The sequence below is a fragment of the Pomacea canaliculata genome, linkage group LG8 (assembly GCF_003073045.1).
Source record: "Pomacea canaliculata isolate SZHN2017 linkage group LG8, ASM307304v1, whole genome shotgun sequence".
Taxonomy (NCBI): domain Eukaryota; kingdom Metazoa; phylum Mollusca; class Gastropoda; order Architaenioglossa; family Ampullariidae; genus Pomacea; species Pomacea canaliculata.
In genome coordinates this window covers 18,921,539-18,940,813 of record NC_037597.1, presented here as the reverse complement: position 1 = coordinate 18,940,813, position 19,275 = coordinate 18,921,539, and the positions used below count along the sequence as shown (strand labels likewise).

Genomic DNA, 19,275 nt, shown 5'->3' with positions numbered 1-19,275 from the left:
CATAGACTTCCTTAAACCACTTCGCTTAATAGCCGCAAATTGTATGTTAGAAAGTATTTTAATTATCGAGAACATAGCAAGATGATATAGGTCTAGCTGACGAATTAGCATTTACGTATTTTTAAAGTTTCATTTATGGTATCTGGGTCACGTTGGACAGCCTCAATTTCGTGTCCGCAATTAGGAGCAAGTGTTATGTAATGAGAAATTTCTTTTAGTGAAAAAGTCTTGCTTCATTCGTCCGGACTGGGTTGCATAAAAGTGCTTGTATACGGGGTGTGCGGCCTGTGGAGCATGTGGGGCCTTTTCTGAGGAGAATGGAACGGTTGCGTCACCACTCCGAACACCTGTCCGGTCCGACTGGAGCAGCTGGCTAAAGCTGCCATGTGGTTACAGAGGGTGTTTCGGGGTGTAATTTGTTTCTTTTTTTTTCTCTCTCTCTTTTTAAAAAGTTATTATCTGGTATGAACACACATATATTCTCTAATATTTGCGCGCCCGCACACACACACACAGACACAATTGCACATGCAAGCATATATGAGCTGTCGTTTCCAGCAAATGTAGCAGTTATAATAAAATCTCCACAAAACAGTCAAGCGGATTATGTCATAAACAGCAGTAGAAAGAGAAAGATGAGGATAGGGAAGAGAGGGAGTATGTAAAAAACTCGGCAGGTCATGTCTAGATTTTATTGCTCGAACTCCGTCCCGAGGCCGTAATTTTTGATGTCACATCCTTCAGAGATCGTAATCGTTCTCTTGCTTTCTATTTCATCATTCGGGCTGTTTGGACTTGAGAAAAAAAAAAGTTTCTCTTGTTCCGGAATAGTCTTTCATTATTAGCCTATCCTATCACAGGATATCTTGGCTGGCCACTCCGTTGTATAAGTGAACATGTGACAGCCTCCATCACCTCTCAAGTCTCTCCACCCCCTCAGGACCGCTGACCTTTCACCTCATAACTTGATGGCCGTCTTGCTGCTCGGCAAAAGGTGAGGTTTGCGCATGCGACATCTGCCGCTGACCAATCAGATGGTGCGAGAGATGCGGCCTTGCCGTGGTGACGCCGTCGGTGACGCAGTCCAATGCCATAAATAGCCCTCGGTCGCACGAGGCGGACCATGCTGCATTTTCCCGCAGACGACAGGAGACTCCACAAACTCGATCGAACCTGTACACACGGCCGTTGCTGGCGTACGCACGCAGTTTTATCTTCTGCCACCCAGCTACCGAACTCAGAAGAATGTCACACGAGTGTAACAACACATCAGCTGATGGTCTGCACGAGGAAAACGGATTCGCTTGTCTGCCCGATCCAGATGTGGAACTGGAAGAAAAGCTGAGACGACTGACCATGGTGAAACACCCAAGCCTGGGTCAAGGACCGGAGGGGCACGTAACCCCGAAAGGAGGAACCGCGAATGGACCCAGCTTCGTGTTCGAAGACGGCATCGTGAAGAAAAAGGTCCAAACGAGACCCTGCCTCGGAACCTGCTTTGACAGCAGACATGGCCAAGCATTATAAAGCCATCTTGCAGGACTTGGGCGAAGACACGAACCGACAGGGCCTGCTGAAAACCCCAGAAAGAGCAGCTAAAGCTCTTATGTTCTTCACAAAGGGTTATCAAGAATCCATAGCAGGTATGTATTGTGTGTGTGTTTCATTCTCCGTTCCTCCCTCCAGCTTTTATAAGATTTATTCCTTTTTTCCGGATCTCCCGTCATGAATACATGGTTTTTTTCTTAGTTGCTGAATCAGCATGAACCATTAACTTCCCTCTTTCTCTCTACTTCTTTCTGTTTGTTTCTATTTCTCGCTCGCTAATTCTCTCTCTCCCTTTATCTCTTTCTCACGGCAGTCTGGTTATCGCCTGTCACCAGTACAGTGAGGATTGGCTGTCTTGGGTTCAGATCTCGTCTTGGGCATGCAGGAAGCATCTGTTTACAGGCTGGCCGCTTTGTTGCCATATAACCTTAGTAGCTCGCTCCGCATAAAATACCAACTCTCCACATTCTCTCGTAACCCTAACACTTCTTTCCTTTTTTCCGTCTTTATGTCTGTCAGTCTGTCTGTATTTGTGTTATCTGTGTATCAGTGTCTCTGTAATGTGCATATCACTGTATCGTTCTTTCCGAGTGTATTTCATGCTTCTTTTCTGTCTGTCTGTCTGTCTGTCTGTCTGTCTGTCTGTCTGTCTGTCTGTCTGTCTGTCTGTCTGTCGCCATGCAGTGTAGTAGTTGACACTCGCATGTTACGACTGGATTGAAAAGGTCCTGGTTCAGATCTCGTCTCTGTGTGTGCGCAGGGCTGGCAGTCAGGAGTTTTCTCCGGATGCTCCGGTTTCCTCCCCGCTCCTCCATCATTCTTCTCCCCCATAGGGCCAAATCGCCTCAAGGTGGAAGCACTTTCCTGCTAAACTAATCTTTCTTTTACATTGCCTTCAGTGACGATCACATCGCTGAGCTGATCTGTAACTCTGTTTCACTCTCGCTCGTCCGTCTTACCATTTACATTAAAACTGTTGTCTGATAACAGACTGTGTGACTCACCATTAGACATTATCTGAGAGATTCTCAACACCGACTCGGGCTGGTACTTTCCCGGGACCATGCGCCTTACCCGCCCCCAAGATAACGCCGACATTTTTTCCTGTAAGGTAAAGCTAATCCCTTTCATTGAGGATGGAGGCGTCTGAGACCTCCGACTTCTTGCGAGTGTGATATTTATCTGGATCCCTCTCCCTCTGTACCATATATCTTACCGAACTACAACCGGATCAGCAGGAACATGCGGGTATCGAAACGGATGAGCACGCGCTTTCATATTCGAACGCTGGACGTACGTTAGCACTAGATTCTCCTCTTCCCCTTTGCCTCTGTAGAAGGCACTGGAGATGGTTTAGTTCTGAGCTTTCTCGTGAACTTGCTGCTGTAATGTAAATGAACTGTCAGTACCTCTCCATAGAAGATACTGAGTTCATAATTTAGGATATCGTATCTGCCTTTGGTGCAATCGGTTCTATTTCAAAACAACTCGTGCATGAGTACGGTCAAGCAGTAAAATAAAAAAAGGAAATATTTGCAGAAAAAAATTAGGTGGTAGAATTATATCCCTTGTGTATCCCATAACCTGGTATTATAACATGGTATTACAATTCTTAAAAAGCTCCGATAGTTGGGTATTGCATTAATTATTACTATATAATGAGGTGAGGGATAATGCTATGATTAGATGGGATAGCATGACCTGTGTTGAACTTGTGACAAACATATGCCATGGCTATTGCATCACTCTGGTCTCGCCAGTGCTACACCTGAGGTGTCGTCCTCAGTCACATAAAGTTGCTGTCGCCAGTCCATGATACAGATGAAATGATAAACAATTAATGAAGTTGGGTATTAATGTTTTGTTATTTTATATAATTATTCTCATTATGACCCTCATTAGGGTGTTCGAGTTATTGTTTTAACAACACTGAAATGAACAACTTGAAAATACAGAAAGGCACTAAGACAAACCCTCACATCAAATCTTGTCTACGGATTGGTATTTGAAGTTCAGACACCTTCTGAGGTTTTATGAGGCTGCTCCCTGACATGACCTTAACCTTGAGGACACTCCTGCGACCTAGAACTGTGGATGACCTATTTAAAAATGGCCGTTACAGAGTACTACACAACACAGGCTAGAACTTTCCAACCATTTTTAGTGTTTACTCGTGATGAAAAAAGAGGTGAGGGGTGAGTCAGCATGAACTAAGTGCAGACACTCGCCTACACTGATATTCGACATGAAGAGATTTTTTAGACAAAAGGATCGCTTTGGCCTGACTTCATTAATCCAATCATGTGCACAAATCCCAACTCGCACATGTGGAGCTAGAAAGGTTCGATCCCCTCATGCACTTCCTTGCATGTATAACTCGCGTGGAAACCTTCCTGCATCGTAGTTTGCCCGAAAACTAATCCGTAGAAGAAAGGAAGATCCAGGACGAATCCCTTTCCTGTTTTCCTCTCCTGTTACTACATTACAAATGGAGATGTTGCAGCTGCACTTCAGCCATCGTTTCCAGCACTAAGGCAGAATTTCAGACTTTCTTCCCCAGAGAAAACAGCTTAACTTTCGTATTGTATGAATAAGTCTTGTTATAGTGTTGTAGACTCGCTGGATCACAGCCACGTACAAGCCTGCGGCTTGCATTCAGAAAAAAAGAAACTTACCAAGATGTATAAATTCTAGACTTTGAATTGTTATTTGAAATTGAAATATATCACTGGACAGTTATATATGTAATGGTCAGTATATATGACCAACAAAATGAATTTTTAGTTTTACTGCTTTGGCACGATGTATCCTTACTTTTTTTTTTTTTTGGTGGGGAGGAGGGGCTTCTCACTTCTCTCTCTCACACATATTCTCAATCTCTTCTTCACTCACGTTCCTCTTTTCTCTCCCTCCCTCAATCTATTTTTCTCTGCCTTTCTTTTTTTTTTCTCGTTCTTTCTTTCTGTCTTTGTGCATGTGTGTCCTTTGTAAGATAAATATGAGCGACCTAACTTTTTTTTAAACAATGAAATAAGTGAGAGCTCGGAATATAACTTCTCTAGATAGGTTTATTTTTCATGGTATAACAACACCAATTACATTCTTATGCGGACATATAAATATATACCTCACATTTATAAAAATAATAATATGCTTACAAGTACACTAACATCGCACCATTTTCTCTCCCTTACCTACTACCTTTTCCTGACTCGGTGACTCCTTTTTGTTCAGATATAAGAAACTGCACTGTCAGTGTCCATGTAGTAACGAATGCCATAGTCTTTTCTAATTTCTACTACCAGTAATACTACTAATACTAATATTAATGCTAATACTAATAATAATAGTCGTTGAATTTATAAAGCGCATTTCCCGTTGTAAGTCGTTGCTTTTACACGACAAGCAAACCGACAGTTTAAGATAAACGAAACACAATCAGTAAGTACACAGACTTACAGATGGATTGTGAGGAGAAAGTTGGTGGCCATGTCTCTGTTCTTTGCAGTAGGTATAAAGACCACATGTTTCAAGTATGTGTTTCATTGTCTAGTTCTTATGTCCACAAGGGCAAGCAGCAGGTGGTGGGGTCACTGTCGTCTGACCCTCTACCTATGACCTTCCGCTCTCTGCTTTTCTGTTCTTTCTGCCGTGAAGGAGACTCGCTTTGCTTCCGTTTGTCGACCGCAGTCAGAATGTCTTTAAAATGAGCCCATCGGCCTGCTTGCACTGATCAAATACAATAACTCGGGTCATAGGAGTCCTCCTCTGTTGACTCTTGTCAGTCTGATTATCTGCTCCATTCATGGCCTTTCTCGTGAGGCGAGAAGCACGGTCCGATGCTGAGCTGCGGTAATTGAGTGAAAGCTCGGTGTAGGACATCCATTTAAAAAGTACTGAGTGAAACAGAACTTCTGGGGGTCGCATGGAGAGTCTAAATGGTTTGGGGAGCTGGTAGGAGGGAGGGGCATTGCCTCCTGCATAAGCAGGCACGGGCATGAAGCACGGGGGTGCAGGGAAGGTAACTCGCTTCAGATTCGCCTGTAAAATTGAAGACGGAAGACGTGGGTATAGCGACCATCATTAGACAATTTTGAGATATCTGGCAAGATGCAGTGCACGCTTCTTTCAGACTGTGTTCGAGACTCGCTGTTCGTCTGAAATTCGTCGGTCAAACGCTTAACCAAGCGGATCCTCTTCATGAGAAAACACCAATAATCATAAATAAATAAAACCAGAAATTACGAAAAGGAAAGAATTGTGTGCATAAAAGATTACAAAACTAGGCACCTATCTTTGGACTCTATGTGAATTTTCAATTTGAAAGTTTTGAAAAAAAGTCAGAAAAATAAGAATTACCTAACACGGCCTAATTAGAATGGCTTCACTGAACCCCATTAATCGAGCTTAAACGGGCAGCTCATTTATCAAACTCAAAGGCGAACAGCTTTCTCTCGTTATATCCCACAATGCTCGTTTGCTGCCTAATGCCGGAGGATCTGAGTGCAAGGCAGACTCTGGGGGAAAAGAAGTCTACAGTGACATATGGTATTTAATACTATTGTACTATAGCAGCTCCTGTATTTCTTTAGGGTCACTCGCCAAGGAAGAGACCCTTATTGATGAAAGTTGCGACAAAATTCGTATACCTGTTGATCAATGCTTGTTTGGCTGTTGTTCAATGCTTGTATGATTCTCCTTTAATATCCGTATGACTGTGTTTAAATCCGTATGCTTTTCCATCTATGCTCGTATACATTTCCTTCAATGTTCGTATGCCTGTCCTAATACTCTCATACCTATAATTACGCCTTTTGGTCGTCATGGCTTCTTCGCTCGAACTGAAAGTATAAATTGTGTAATAGTATAATAATGTAACTGGTAATGGTAGTGTCGAAGTGCCCAAACCGTTATACAAGTTCGGCCGAAATAGAATTGCTAATGAGAACCTGAAACCCTATTTTTAGTGCTCAGAACGAATGGGTAGGTAACTCTCTACTGCGACACGATAGAAAACCGATGAGGTGATCGCGCGGTGGAGTGATCGGTTGCGACACGAAGGAGACTAACCGTGGAAAGATTGGGTGGGGGAGATAATGAGATGATGGATGATGGCAATGCCGATGACAAATGACAATGAAGTCTTTTTTCAGTCAAAGTTTTTGAATCTTTAAATAGAATGTACACGATAAAGAAAAGAAAAGAGAAAGACATTAGAAAGGTTCACTTTTAAAACCCTCCCATCTCACCTCACTCCCATTTGATCAAGATTTCTCCACTCGACGTCAAACTGTTTCGATCTTTAATTGCCGTTATATCCGTCTGCCAGTCGACCAGTGCTGCCGTTTTGATAATGACTGATGTCATGACAGACGTCAATGTCGTGGCTTTGCTGTTGTTGTTGCTGCTGGTGCTGCTGACTTCAGGGCGAGTTGACCACATCCACCACCCCATCTACCCCCGTGTCTTTCATTAATACGAAGCTTGTTCATGATCGAGGGTCTTTAACTGCTTTGAGTCCTTTTCCTCGCCCGTCTCGTCAACCGAGCTGAAATCGATGTGACATGGTCTAACACGGTGACGTGCAATCTGGCGTGCCGTCCAGCTCTTTGGGTCCAAGAAGCTCTTTCCCTGGAGGCCGGACATCCGTTCAGTGTGGCTTTGGCACCCCCAGACGCCTTTACTGCCTTCTTATGGCCCTATTGATCACGACGAGGTGATGGCCGATGGGTGTCGCCAAGGTCTCACAAACCAATGAATACTAACACGGGTCATGGCGGAGATCACTTGGAAATGATGCTGTGATTTCTCCTGCGGAATGAATTGTTTGAACAAAACAACCATCGTTGGGTTGGTCGGAGCTATAAGCAACAGGAGCCTGAAGGTCTGCGAATCAACATGTATTTCGATGTGTCCAAAGGTAAGTGTAGAGGACACAATTCAAGCACGTGCTGCACACATACGAGCGCGCCGAAACAAAAACGTGCTGGCATGAACATGAACATGCTGTGAAGATGGTAATATTTCTTGTGAGCAGAGCAAGCAAATTCAGCACCAAGTTTTTAGGGTTTAGATTTTTTTTAAAAAAAAACCAGAATTAGCTTCCTATTCGTTTTACTTCATCTTCCATCCAATTGCATCTATGGATAGAATTGTCGTGGGCAAGATGTTTAGAGGCAGCACTGACACGAAATGTTCTCTTTTCGGCATGATGATATAGTATTCATTCTTATGTGGGATTTTTTTTTTTAGATGATTAAAACAAGCTCTGTGAATATGCTTTCCGATAGTAGTTGAGAAGCGCTAACTCATGTATTCGTCTTAGCAAGCCAATTTTTTTTTCTTTCGTCCTGTAAAGAAAATTTTGAAGTTTTGAAGAAAGTTTTTTCTTTTCTTCGGTAAACTCACACACATAATATTGTGAGCATATTCAGTGAAGCTGCTATTGTCTCAATATTATGCAGCAGCCACTGGCAAGAGTTCAGAAAAAGCGATGGCGGATGATGCAGTCCGTAGCATTTTCAGTAGTTTTCCTGCGTAGTCGTGTGTTAGTTATTGCAATTATTCGCCTTTATATTAACTTCATTCATTCAAACTGGAAAGGGTAAATGTACTAACCTATATCTGTATTGTTTTTTCATGCAGATGTTTTGAATGACGCTGTGTTTGACGAGGACCACGATGAGATGGTGATAGTGAAAGACATTGAAATGTTCTCTTTATGCGAACACCACCTTGTGCCTTTCATGGGAAAGGTAACATTAGAAAAAACCTGTAATTGAAAAAGAGAAAATTTATGATTTTAATTTTTTTGAGATTTTTTTTGTATTGTTTGTTTTGTTTCGCTGTGTCTTGTTTTTTGCTTGCTTGTATGTTTTGCTTGCTTGTATGTTTTGCTTTGCATTTTGGTATTATCTTTGTTGACAAAGTGTCACTATGGACAGCAAGTACATAGATGCTTAGGTTAACATCAACAAGGTGTTCAGAATTCTAGCAGCATCGCATAAATGTTAATAATGTCAGCTTTGAATCATGAAGAATTCTCCTCGCCGAAATGTGTATGAACTTTGAAAGATTGAAATGATCGGAAGACTGGCAAATTTTGCTAACATGTCCAAGTCTTCAGATCGCATTGACATCTTGCTGTGTCACAGCACAGATAGAAGTCATATCCAGGCATCCATGGACACCATGTACTGTCGCTATTGCAAAAGTGTTTTGCGCAGCTGTGACTTCCTTGCCTCGAGTGCTGTTGTACCCTCAGATTTCAAGGGGCAGTAGTTGCAAAGCGAGAAAAAGTCGACCTGGGGGCAACCTGGAGGAATCAAGGCCAAGCATCTTGTCTTTGTTGTTACAAAGTGGTGCTCAGACTCCGCGGGCACTGCTTTATGTTTCTTTAACCCAGGGAATTTTTGGCACTGTTTTATAACTTTTGGTCCATGGGGTACACAAGATCTGCAAACCGCTTTGTAACTATGGAGACAAGACGCTTGAGCCCCATGTTGCCCAGGGCCAACCACTTACTTTCATTTCACTACCACAGCCCCTGTAGAATTTCTCATGGTCTGTTGCTGCGGACCATCGCACTACTGGGATTTCGCCTGATGCCTGAAGCGAACAGAGAGCTAACAGCTGTGTGAAGAAGTGTCTAAAAACACTCACAAGACGGTCGACAGGCTCGAGCAGATCCAGTTTCTCTCTTTTGAGAACACATGGTCACAAGAAAGCCATTCATGCCAATTACAAAGTATGCAACACACACCTTGATATTTTGACACCCCCACGTGGAGCTTATACTCTGACCCCGAAAACATGCTCTGCCTTCTGGAGTATTATGTTTAGTTTTTATCTTCAGTCGTTCACTTCAGTTTAAATATAATAAACTGACTCAGCACAGGATATGTCGGAATCTGACCTCGCAAACGTACCCTTTTTTTTTGGTCTTTTTTATTTCCTTAGAGACTTGAGACTGTAAAGAGCCTATGATCCATCACAGTTCTGGAAAGGGAGAGGAATAAAAGAGGGGAATTGAGAATTGAATTACGATGCCACTTGCCTATACGTACAGTGTTAACAATAAAAACAAAACACAAAAAAATCGACGGTGGTAAATGTGCACAGCAGGTATACAGTTCATATGTAGCAGTGTACTTAATTTTTCTTGTTAAATTATTGACACCCAAACGGAGTTTGATGAAAGCAAGAGATATAAGAGGCGAAGAAAGAAACAGAGGACACACGGAACGAAAGAGCGATGTAGCAACACTTGCGACCACATGGGCCTCCCCTGACACCATCGCGATTTGGACAGTCCTTCGCCACGAGACAGTTGTTTTCCACAGTTAAAAACATCTCATGTTTTGCAGCCTTTGACCCAGTTTTTTATGGCACAGATTGTGAGACCTAAATCTTTTCAGCACAGACCTACTTTAAAAATTCTGAAACTTAGTAGCAAGCTCAAAACCATATGGCTATCGGAAGATCTGAAGCAAAGCATATGTTGCTGCCAATACTCCAGAGAAACTTGAAATACGGTTATTCCGTGCTTGCGTACCCTAGTCTGGTCACGTGAGCTCAGGTGTCGATGAAGTCACTTGCTGATCCAGACTTTGGAAAACATTTGTATTGTTGCTGATACAGCAGTCTGGCCGATCAGTCTCATTACTGAACGATCACTCGAAGTTTATGAGCTGAAGTATGGCGTTACATGGGTATACAGAATAAGTATAGAGCTCGACTGATACTGTTTCAATTACTAGCAAGCTTTCTTTGAGGCTGTGATCTTGCTATATTATCGGTTCTTCCACCTCAATACCTGTATCAAAGTACATAAACTGCTGCTAGACTGTGTCACATTAGTGGTTTAGCTCCGGCTATGCTTTTGGTCATCATTAATTTGACTCTTCATAGTTTATCGCACAGCTACTGTTTACTTGCTTGTCTACAATTTCTCTGTATGTGTGTTTTACGTTCCAAATCTTTGTATGCCCACTTTTAATTTTGTGGGTCAATATTGTTTTATTAACCAAGTTAATAATAATGAATATGGCGCTAATGATGACATTATCCTTACGTTGTCGTCATCGTCGTCACCCATCATCATTCGTCCTCCATCTTCAATCATCAATCGTCATTATGGTGGTGAGAGTAGATGTGGGATGGGGAAGGAAATGAAGCCATTTACTTCTATGTTCATGTGTGTGTGTGTGTGTGTGTGTGTGTGCGCGCGCGTGCATGTGTGTCTCAATGCAGACATGAACTAAGAATATCGTTCTGCTAATTTTTGAAATACATTTTGGTTACATTTTATCTAGGTTTCCATTGGCTATCTACCTAACAACCGGATTCTGGGTCTCAGCAAACTTGCCAGGTCAGTTCAATTCTCTGTTTTCAGACTTAGTCAATGTTTTTTCTCGAGTTTGATGCCACCTTTAGTTATCTCTCCTACACCTCCACCCCCTAATCAGGGATCATACTTTGAAAAGACATTTGATTTGAATACACCTGACAGCTCAAGCAAAGCCAACAAGTCGATTCGGAGGACAAAGAAGCGCATCTCAGAGGGTTCGGCCCTGATTAAGTAAGGACAAGGAATGCTGACTACTAACAGAAGATCAACAACGATGTATTTTCTCCTCCAGACGCCTATTCGGCCACCGTTCTTCCAGGAAAAGGAAAGGTTGCAGGTCATACCAGAGCCGCCCACGCCAAGGAACGATGCACGTCCAGCCATCCGGCTATACCTAGCGCCGACAAATATAGAAAAAGGAGTGGGGTCATTTATTTCTTGATGCTTAACAGAAAGCCCATTCCGCGAGATCGCGAATCGCAATTAAAGGCGGACCCGGTCGAGTGGTACCTGTTCACGTCCTTCCAGGCTGGCAAATGGCTGGGTTAGGAGTGGGAGGTAGATCGATGCTGGTCCTGTTTGCATCGCCAGTCCTCCATCCAACCTCTTCACTCAGAGTCCATTAGCACTTGAACGCCAAGGGCTAGTTGTCTTTCGCTACACGGCGGCTGAAATCCACCTGCAGATATGACTGTCCAAATGCCATTTTTCCATTACCGATCCAGCAGGGCGCTGTTGGTTTTACCATTTAAGGACCTTCGGTCGGCGTCCAGTTTCTAGAGTATTCCTAGCTAAACTTTGGAGATTGCAAGTTTTCGTTTGGTCAACCCTCCAACAGATTTCAGAAACAACCCTTGTAACGTGTAATTTTTCTCTTTCTCTCATGTTATCGACAATCCCGTGGTCTTTTGGGAAGTAATAAAAAAATGCAAGAGGAGGCAATTTACAGTGGAGGAGTGGGCAAACCATTTTAAAACATATGAATGATGGATGGATAGAAAAGGACATTCTTCGTGACACCTTCGGCAAACAAGGGGTCTCCACATCATATTAGATAGAACTTTTCTTCTTTCCTTTTACAGATGAATTGTTTCCAATAAGTTTCAGTGGTGAGCGAAATCAGCTAAATACTCTGCATAGGTCAGCCCAACGAACTTGTCTATATAAAAGTAAAATAACTGGAGGTTTTGTTTGTCGTAGAGGTGGCTACCTAGCAGCTAGAGAACATTGTTTATAAGGCAAGGATGATCTGGACATAGTTAATGCCTACTCATACCTGGGGCTGGTATTCTCTACCCTACTCAGTGTTAAGCGATAAAAGCCAAGGATCCGCTGAAATACTAAACACAATAAAATGCAATTCTTCGAAAATATTTTTTCAAACTGTTCGATTCACATCAAATAAACTCTAGCACCAATGAGTTAGCAAGTAGGCAGTCAGCACTTTTTATATTCTTGATGTTGTAAAAATGTCGTTTGAAAATGAGTTGCTTATTTGTGCAGCCAAATGAAAAGGCGGGTAATAGGTGCTTATTGGGGTAGATCGGGGTATTGGATGGGTGTATGCGTTCTTCTGCATTTAAATTATTATTTAGCTGTTTCATTTTTGCGTTATTATTTAAAGTTTTTGTTTTTATTGTGAGTTTTTATTCTAAGTGTTTGACAAATGAAGCGTAAAATTCTCTGAGATAAAATTAAGGAGATAAATATTTCAGAGCAAAGGTCTCTGCCTTATGAGGAGGTTGAAAGTGCAATTCCACTCAACCTGCTTTCCTCTCATTCACTCAGTAGGCTGTGGATGTCAAGTCGTTGATGCTGCCAGACTTGCTACGGTCGATGCCTCTTTCTAATGACTGAGGCTCGTTAGTGTCCTGGCCGGTGTAGCTTTTTCGGCTTGACTTCCCAAAATTTATGGGCTAATGTTCATGGTCTTGAAAATGAGTCTTTAAGTAGCTATTCTAGAATGGAAACTTGACACTTTAGACCAGACTTGATGAAGTCGACTTGCCACTTGAGACCGGCAATGAAATTCTTATTTTCAGGAGATCACCTGAACACCAGGGCTGTGGCTATACATTCTTGTTGCGGCTCTAAGATCGGAACCGATCATGTAAGCTGGTTGTACCACACCTCAAAAGCTGGACAGATATACTCTTCAGACGGTGCACTACTGAACCAATGAATGTCGACACGTTGTATACCAGCGCCCTGTCTAATTATCTGGATTTCACCATAAGGGGGAGGAAGTGGGAGGATCAGGGAGTAGGTCGCCAGGTCAACACTCAAACGAGCCTCTGACTAACATTATCCCTGCCCACCTAGCATAATGTACTTGATTCATCTGGGAAGCCATGCACATCTTGAGCCTAGACACAGTGAACCACTTACAGTTCCAGTAGGTTATGTGCCCTTTATCACGGAATTGCAAAACACTCTATTTTTATGGTGCTGACGGACGCCACATAATTCTTTGTTTGAATTTGTTATCACAGCTTGTCGAAACCAGAGGTCTACCCACGAATCCTTTATATGTTCCCTTTACCTGTTACTCCTCTAAACTTTGTGTGTGTGTGTGGTAACCTATAACTTCTCTATGGATCATCGTTACCTGAAGTGAATGTCAAGGAAAATAAAAACCAGTAATTCATTCTTCTCCTAAGAAGCGAAAGTGTCAAAACGATATGAAAAAATGAGAATAAAAATAGCCCTAAAGGGCCAAGTTCGTGTTCTCATTCCAAGACTTGCTAAGTAAGCAATGGTCGTCATTGGAGTGTGGAACCATTGGACCTGAAGTGCGCACGTACACACGCTCACACACATCTGCAACACTTTCAAGGTAGCTTGCTATGCGCGCAAAAAAAGTCCATTAGAGAATCCGGGTGCAGGCTGTCGGAGTTGCAGTGACCCTTCGCCCTCAAAGGTCATGTCTAATAGATACTCCGCCCACGCCTGGATCCACAGTTACATTGATGCGGAAAGCTAATCTCGCTCTTTGTGTGAATGTCCACCTGCTTGCTGACATGTACGGCGATGCAATTAAGCGATCCCGCAGAGCGTTTAAATAAAAATACATGTTTAACTTCGTCCTGGTCTGCAGGGAGAGGATGCGTGGATCGAATTTTCGAGGCATGCCCACTCTTTGCTCTGTTGAGAAATGCTCTTTAGCGACCTCGGGTACGGCGTTGGGTGGGGGAGGAATCGAATGTGATCGACATTTTTCTGGATTTTACGCGTTGAATCAATATGCTTCACAATAACTGCATTCACCAACAGGGTCCTGTCTCCACTAGGATGGAGTGCCGGCTGACGAAGACCGCTAGCAGAAAGCAGGAAATTACCTGTATGGGGATAAAGTTCTTATAGTGTGCGTTTACCGAGATTAAGAAGCATACTGTAGCCGAGACTGCACGCGACGCATTCTCGGTAGCTTGGCTCGAGTTCAGAAGCTATTCTGTAATGAATTCAATCGTCCTCTAACTCCACTCCATGATATCTAATGTTGTGGATGGGATCTGGACGTGTTCATAATCTATTGACATGCTCATTTATTTATTTTATTTTATTTTTGTTTTTTGCTTTGTTTATTTTGGATGGATGGAGAGAGAAAAATACACAGAAAAAACGAAAACATATGCCCGTAACTTATGTCATTGCTTGGAGTGAAATGTCCTAGCTAAAACAAAGCAAATTTTTCGCCTTGTTGCACGCCTTGCATTGTTTCTTACTCCTCTCAATCTTTTTTTTTTTCCTTGCAGAATTGTTGAAGTGTACAGTCGAAGGCTGCAGGGTGAGTGTACACTGACTTCTCTTCGCTGTCAGTTTATTTTTTAATTTTTTTTTTTTTTTTTTAACGTATTCACTTCAGTACAACAGGGACTGACATCAACACTGATCTACGACAGAAATATTAAGGCGTAGAATAAATATGTGAGTGAAAGAAACGACAATTGTGCTTGACTGCCTGAATATATTGCATAAATATAATTTCTTTTTTCTTTTTTTCTATTTTATTTTAAATATGCTCACACGCCCACGAACCGAGTCTGAACTCGTTATCTCGCCAACCCCGCCCGACTCTGTAACAGAACGGATTTTCCCCAGTTACTCTTACATATGGATCATATGCCCTCTTTATGTCGCCAGCTCTCGCTTCTCGACTAACATTTGCGAGCTGGGACTGTACATATTCGATTCTTTTTATTTCGAGAGAAAACTATTTCTGTGGATTTTGCGAGCTTTCTGAATGCTTACGTTTGTTGCTTATGTTTTCTTCATTTTTTTGATTGTCCAGTGCAAGAGCGCCTCACCAAACAGATAGCAGTGGCCATCACAGAGGCAGTGCAGCCAGCAGGCGTGGGCGTCGTTATAGAAGCCTCGTGAGTAGCACGCAGTCTTCTCATTACTATTACATCCACTCACCCGGAACACGAACACATAACATTCATGAGCCAGAACCTAAACTGCGGTGGCGATCCCAGGCGACAGTGGTCCGGCACTTGCTCCACACTACCAAGACCCCAGGGACCCACAGGCACAGTATTCGCTAACCCCGGCGGTTGCCACAGGCAACAGGTAGCAGAGTTGCTGTGTCCGGTTTGTCACATGGAACGGGCCTCCCTCAGACTTGCTGCCTACAGCTGGCACGGCGCTCAGAGACGGTAGTCCCTGTTGGTGTATCGGGAAAAGGCCAAGACTAAACTTCTATCCTAAACTATATACTGCTAGAACACTTGACCCCTTTGCACCAAATCTACCCGACCCTGAAAATATCGGTCTTATACTAAAAACTATTGCCTTTGCGCTACACCCCGAACTGCTACATCTTAGCCCTCGGACATGGGCCTCGATCGCCTCCATCAATCAAGGCGACCTGCCAAGCAGCAAAATGGGACAGAAAGGCTTCCTTTTACTGTTACATCCTGCTTTTCTTTCACCGCTGTCTATAATCTCTCTCTCTCTGCCCATTTCTCCAATTTCACACCATCTGTCAGCCGCTGCTGCTTTCATCACGGATGATCCTTTTGACATTTACGATTATTTTCTTCGTCTTCATTGTCCTTTTTCCCCCACATCCCATAGCATCCGCCGCCTTTTCTCCAACATCTTCTCTATTTTTCTTACATCATTTCTGTCCTTGTTCCGGAAAGTATCTGATTTCCATTAAGTCCCGTGGTGTCACCTACTTTTCACTTCTTTGAAAGGGTCGTTACCTTAGATTTTATGGCTGGCTCACAGGAACGGAAGACATTAATGTTCCCTACTTAATGATTAAGGCGACTTAATTAATGTTCTTTCGCCTAAAAGACAAATCACGTGTGTAAGGATCGTGATTCTATAGTCGAGTCGAATGTGTTTTTAGACTGATGTACTAGATCCTCAAAATAACACATGGTACAATCTTGAATACATTCACATGTGTACTCATACATTCACCTTTAGACCTCTGTCTTTATTGTGACATACTTCGACAATCTAAAACACATTTAGACATAACAGCAATTGTCTTAATGCGAGCACTAAAAACATCAACTCCAGAAAAACAACTGCTTGGTGCATCCGATTTTTTTGTGTTTATTTTTTGCAGGCACATGTGTATGGTGATGCGAGGCGTACAGAAACTCAAGAGCAAAACTGTGACAAGCACTATGCTGGGGGTCTTCCGGGACGACCCCAAGACCCGCGAGGAATTCCTGACACTGATAAGAACCAACTAAAGAACATCGTCCGGGACCACGCGCGCCCTTGATCTCTTCCACAACCACCACCACACCCCCTGCCCGCCAACAAACTGCTTCTGCTGAAGACACTTGCACAGCATGCTGTACCCTCTCAGTTCTAGTCATTTCATGAATAGCCTCCCCAGCAGGATGTGGGGGTGCAGAGGTGGTGAAGAGTGTACAGCCTTGACCAGCGGGAGGCGCCACAACCTCACGGAGAGCTATGGCGCAGAATTTTAAAGGACTAATGGAGTGTCAAACTTTTTCTTCGAATGATAGGGTAGACCTCAGTGCAAGATATTACTGTAAATTTCGGAGTAGAAGCCGTGACCTCCCCTTCCCCCCAAGCTTTAAGCCCTGCGGCTTGTTTGAGGATTTTTTTTTCGATCCGATTAATGAGCTCCATGTTACAATATTAATTGCTGACGTTGTTAGTGTTAACTGTTCACATTGTAAAATCAAAGCCATATACAATTAAAGCATTCAGACCATTTGATCAAACACACACTCTCATCATGCCGAAAACGAGACGAAATGTCTACAATGCAGCTTTCAAGATGAAGGCGATTGACCTGACCATTGACAAAACTGTATATAATATATATGCGGCTTAAAGACTAGTGCGGCTTGTTTGTGAATAAAGTAACGACTTTTTTTTTTTTAATTTAGTGGGTGCGGCTTATAAACGGGTACGCTAAATAGATCAAAATTTACGATACTTTTCCAAATCTGGGTGAATATCTTTTTCCCGTTATATACGCTTATATACATAACCATGAACAGAACGTGTGCGGACGTTTTGCCGACGGACGTTTCACCGCCGGGCGTTTCGGAGTCGGACGTTTTGTCGACTGGACGTTTCGCCGCTGGACGTTTCGGAGCCGGACGTTTTGCCGACCGGCGTTTCGCCGCCGGACGTTTCGCCGCATTATGTCAGAGAGAGAGAGAGCTTACTTACTTCTCAAAGAATGAAAGTAACTACTAGATTACACAATAATTCTTTATTTCAAAAAAATTTTACACAGACTTCACAGGCAGTTCACTTTGATTGTCACAGATTATGCGCAACAGCTTTGAGAAAAAACATTGATACAATGGCGAGAGAAATGTGTGAGCTAACGGTTCACATGAGGAGGGATAGTGAGAGAGAGTTCACTGATACATTGATACAATGGCGAGAGAAATGTGTGAGCTAAGGGGCGTCACACACTTGACTTCGGCTAAAGGTCCCGCGTGAAATGCTGAAATGAAGTGCCCCGCGCCGAAACGTCCGGCGGCGAAACGCCGGTCGGCAAAACGTCCGACTCCGAAACGTCCGGTGGCGAAACGTCCGGTCGGCAAAACGTCCGGCTCCGAAACGTCCGGCGGCGAAACGTCCGTCGGCGAAAAGTCCGTGTACCGAACAGAAATAGGTCGAGCTTGTGACGTCATGATATGCCATATTAACATATATTCCTCGTTCTCCCATTGGCGGAGGCTTTCACAACACTACCTATCCATACACTATCCTGATCTCTGTGTTATTCTCCTGTTTCTGTGCATGGTGATGATTGAAGGCTTTATCTTGCGAAAGGAAATGGGTATTCCTTCAGATGAACCTTTACCCGATCATTAGAAAATAACACTTCACCAGTCCTTTAACCGACCGGTTGGACGCAAATCAGTTTTTTAAAAAAAAGCTTGCTAAGCAACTTGGAATATTCATTCTGCATGTAATTTATTTAATGACATTTGTAACCATCACCGCAGTGTTATTTTGCGAATCTCTCGCGTATATTATTAAGTAACATGTATGGCAAGTGCATGGTGTCATTTCGCTGTAATTCTCCTTACTCGGGTATATCGTTTTTCCGAATCCTGTGTCCTGCTTTTTGGAAAACAGAGTAATGAGAGTAAGAAATACAAGTCTGTCAAAAGAATTTTTTTCATTACGTATACAAATTCTTAGTTTAATATTAGAAATATAGTGTTCATTTTGCTTGCACGGACTTGCAAGTGCGCAGGTCTGTGAGTGTGTTTGTATACATGTGTGTGCGTGCGTTTTGATGCGTGTTTGTGCGTGCGTGCGAGAGAGAAGAAGAAAGAGAGAGAGCAGAGATCGCCAATCAAAACTAATTTACTTGCAGTTAATAAGTTTATTTTATCTCCCGTTCCGTCCTATTCTTGTACGACAGCATTTGTGAGTCCTGCTGAATTTCCGCGGACCCGTTTGACTTCAGAAAATGTCTGAAAGAGGAAGAGGATAAATCCACTCATTTATTAGTGGACTTGACTAGAGAAGAACGTGGATCTGTTTTACACTGGGTGTTTATTTACATGACATTTACAGCTCGCGTGCACGCTGTTTGCGTTATAACTGAAATACTTCTAAATAATGTTCCCTATTCTGGAAAATATCTATCTCATTCACTCACGCTGACGTCAACAATTTAGCAATAAATAAAAGAATTAAGAAAAATGTACATCCCCCTAGTCTGTTTGCATTATCCAGGAACGGTTTAATGGCAGCTAATAGTCATTTATTTCAGCGGTTGGAAAACGATCCACGTAGGCATTCAACAGCTTTTAGCAGAACCAGTGTGTTGGACATTTTTTAAAAAAAAAACACTCTTTTCAGATAGCTTATGATGAAGGTTATTAAATTCAACTGAGCGACAAAAA

The 19,275-nt window shown here is 42.8% G+C and overlaps 1 protein-coding gene across 1 annotated transcript; it reads left to right on the top strand.

The window, feature by feature from the left end:
- The first annotated feature begins 1,045 nt into the window (after window positions 1-1,045).
- Window positions 1,046-17,516, top strand: LOC112571198 (GTP cyclohydrolase 1-like). The gene is made up of 6 exons (XM_025250026.1): window positions 1,046-1,643; window positions 8,194-8,303; window positions 10,863-10,918; window positions 14,653-14,684; window positions 15,189-15,273; window positions 16,482-17,516. The coding sequence occupies exons 1-6, from the start codon at window positions 1,511-1,513 to the stop codon at window positions 16,609-16,611; spliced, it is 546 nt and encodes a 181-aa protein (XP_025105811.1). The 5' UTR covers window positions 1,046-1,510; the 3' UTR covers window positions 16,612-17,516.
- The last annotated feature ends 1,759 nt before the right edge of the window (window positions 17,517-19,275 follow it).